This window comes from Lemur catta, chromosome 7 (genome assembly GCF_020740605.2).
Source record: "Lemur catta isolate mLemCat1 chromosome 7, mLemCat1.pri, whole genome shotgun sequence".
NCBI classification, from domain to species: domain Eukaryota; kingdom Metazoa; phylum Chordata; class Mammalia; order Primates; family Lemuridae; genus Lemur; species Lemur catta.
The window spans coordinates 10,727,591-10,731,025 of record NC_059134.1 but is presented as its reverse complement, the minus strand read 5'-3'; the positions used below and the strand labels follow the sequence as shown (position 1 = coordinate 10,731,025).

Here is a 3,435-nt window from a genome sequence, read left to right as displayed (position 1 = left end):
AGTGGAGAGTGAGGTTGGGTGAGCTGTGCCCCATCTCTCCAGCCTATGTGTTTCAGGCCTGGACCAGAGAAAGCTCTGGTGCTGTCACTGCAGTCCCAGAGAGGAGGACTTCCTTCAGCACCAGCCAGCACACTGCCTGATTTACTGGAGGCTTGGCTTACAGTTCACAGCCCAGCAGCAGCAGCAGGAAGGGCCCTCCTGCCTGGCTGCAGCCAGCCACTGGGTCCCAGCCCAGCCTGGCTGAGATCAGAGGAGGCACAGCCTCTTTCCTACTCAGTCCCGCCACTGAGGAACTGGGACCCTTAGTGTCAGCCGTGCTGAGAGCCCAGCAAACTGCTCAAGCTCCTGAGGTTCACTGGGACAGCCTCAAACTGGAGTTTCCCCCAAGTCCCCCAGGGCCTACTGAAGCAGTTGTGTACAGCTTCCCAGGGTGGAGCCCACGTGCTCAGATCCCACCGTGCTGTTGGGGAGGGGCTCTTGGATCCTCCAGGTACAGCTCAGAGGAGCCTCCAGGTCTGGTGGGGGCAATATGAAGGCCACAGTCGCAAAGCCGAGTTCCGTGCTGACCTGGTGCTGTGCGCCGGAGGGCTCAGGATGCCTTCAGCTGCTGCCCGATCCCCACCGCACCTGTTGTCTGGTGCAAGGACTCTGCACAGGCTCCAGGCAGGTCCCCGATCTGCGGCAGCAGAGAGAGCCTTCTCACAGCTCAGACACAGTGCCTGCCGGGTGAACACGGTGCCCCAGTGCTCCACCCTGCCAGTCTTCCCCGAACACGTGCTTTGATGTTATCAAATGTAACCCCCATCACCCTTTTTATTTTTTTCCACACTGAGAGTCCCACGCTGCTTCTCTGTGGTTTCGCAATGTTCCTTACAAGAATAGCTGTCTGTAGGTAGGCACCTGCTTCCTCTTTACTCTTCCTTCCTTGGGAGCTGTGGTTTTGCAGGCTGCTTCCAATCCACCATTTTTTTCATTCCTGATGTCTCCTGACAGTGGCTTCAGGATAAACTCTTGCGGTCATGGCACCTGGACCCCGCGCCTACAGCCACAGAGAAAACTTTCCTCCGGTGGAGAGGCGCGCTTGCAGATTGCTTGGTGCCTTCTTCCTTGCCCTCGGCAGTGGCGTGTCCAGGGACCTGCGGTGCTAATTGGCCACAGTGGTGCTTGCGCAGAGCCGTGGCTGGGGCCAGGGCTCGGGTACGGGTGGCCTCACATGCCTCTGCCTGGATCGCTGGATGGCTCCGCTGGAGATCCCTGGGCACTACATCCGTCCGCAGGCTGGAGGCCCCAGACGCCAGGGGCAGCCTTTCTGCCAGGCTCCAAGCCTCTCGGGGGTTGATTTCTAGCAACGTCTTGCGCCCTCTTGTTCCACTGCACAACTTCTTCCTGTGGAATCTCCGGCAGGTTCTGGCACTTTTCCCTTAGAGTTACAACCGAGCTGTTTATTTTGGTCAACTAACACTTTTTCTTCTTTCTGAGACACTTGGTGATCGGTTTCTCTAGTCGGCCATCTCGTCCCTCCTGTCACGTGTGCTCTTTCTAGGGAAATATGTACAGGCAGTGAGATACATGAGTCTTAGCGGTGTGATTGAATGGCTGTGGACTAGTATGTGGCCCATGCGTCCCACACTCACACTAAGGGACAAAACACTTCACTGCAGAAAGGTCTCCAGTTGCCCCTTCCCAGGCAACAACTTTTCTAACTTTTTAGTCCTAAGGACTGATTCTGTGTGTTCACACTGTCACGTAAGTGGGACCACACAGCGTGCTGGGTTTGCCTGGCTCCACTCACTCAGCTGCTGACGCAGGATTCGCCTGTGTGCCTGACCGTGTAGAGAGTGAGCCAGGCTCACCGTGTAGAGAGCGGATCAGGCTCAGCGGCGCGGGCTCGAGACTCACCGTGGTCAAGTTCACCATGAGAGGGTGCGGACCATGTTTGAGGATTGCCCCAGCATTCAGTTCTATGAGTAATAAATATCCACAGGCTGTTTTCTTGGAAGTAGATGTACATCAGTGTCAGGGAACAGCTGCCACCAATAATATATCTGCAACACCTACGTTTTTGTTTTTCCGAAACAAAGTAAGAATTGATCAATATCAAGGAGCAGATGCTGTGGGATTAGAAGAAAAAATCAAGCAGCACTTAGAAAATGACCCTGGAAGCAATGAGGACACAGACATTCCAAAAGGCTATATGGATTTAATGCCTTTTATTAACAAAGCTGGTTGTGAATGTCTTAATGAAAGTGATGAGCATGGATTTGACAACTGTTTACGAAAAGACCTGAGCTTCTTGGAATCTGACTGTGATGAACAGCTACTTATTACTGTGGCATTTAATCAACCTGTTAAGCTTTATTCCATGAAGTTTCAAGGGCCAGATAATGGTCAAGGTCCTAAATATGTAAAAATTTTTATCAACCTACCCCGATCTATGGATTTTGAAGAGGCAGAAAGAAGTGAACCAACTCAAGCTCTGGAACTGACAGAGGATGATATTAAAGAAGATGGCATTGTTCCGCTTCGTTATGTTAAGTTTCAGAATGTTAACAGTGTAACTATATTTGTTCAGTCCAATCAAGGTGAAGAAGAAACAACAAGAATTTCATATTTTACTTTTATTGGTACTCCAGTCCAGGCAACAAATATGAATGACTTCAAACGAGTAGTTGGCAAAAAAGGAGAAAGCCACTAAGGTACAAAAGACACTGGAAGACCATATTGCAATCAGATCTACAGCTCCTGGATAATTGCTTGATTCTCGCCAGAGACTGTCAATGTTTCATTCATTGCCATTACCAATAAATCATTGCTTTTGTTCAGATGGTATCACTAGTGTTTCTATTGTAATCTTGATACATGCAATTGTAAATAAAAGTCATTACTTTTGCCAAGCTTAAAAAAAAAAAAAAAAAAAAAGGCTCCAGGGAAGAATCCTTCCCAGCTCTTCCTGCGTCTGGTGGTTGTTGGCAGTCCCTGGCTTCCTCAGCTGACAGACACCTCTGTCTTTGCGTGGCATTCTCCCTGTGCATCTCTGCTTCTCCATGTCCCAGGACACCAGATGTGCTGTATCAGGGCCCACCCTGGACGGCCAAATTTCAACTTAACTAATTATGCCTACAAAGACCCTACATCCAAATAAGGTCACATTCTAAAGTTCCAGGTGAACATGGATTTTGAAGAAACACTGTTTAAGCCAATACAGGACTATGACAAAGCTGCCTTAAACATGATTGCACCAGTCTTTTTGCAGTTGCCTGTTTTCATTTTCTCTTGTGTGTCTACCCAAGAGTGCAATGGCTTGGCAGTAGAGTTGAAGGTTATAGGAAACAGCAATTTTTCCGCTAGCTTCCTGGAGTCTGTGTTTGGGTGTAGTGTCTCGCTGGCTCTCTGAAGCCCCCCTGTAATGCCATCTCCTCCTCCACTGCCAGCCCG

General features: G+C 49.9%; 1 protein-coding gene across 1 annotated transcript; it reads left to right on the top strand.

Moving 5' to 3' along the window:
• The first annotated feature begins 1,875 nt into the window (after positions 1-1,875).
• LOC123641236 (thioredoxin-like protein 1) lies at positions 1,876-2,822 on the top strand. Its single transcript, XM_045555786.1, has one exon. It carries the CDS (start codon positions 1,916-1,918, stop codon positions 2,693-2,695), a length of 780 nt encoding a protein of 259 aa, XP_045411742.1. The 5' UTR covers positions 1,876-1,915; the 3' UTR covers positions 2,696-2,822.
• Positions 2,823-3,435: the final 613 nt, after the last annotated feature.

Bases quoted from the DNA above. Each gene is read 5' to 3' on its own strand.
- LOC123641236 (XM_045555786.1), top strand. From the start codon at position 1,916: ATGAGAGGGTGCGGACCATGTTTGAGGATTGCCCCAGCATTCAGTTCT.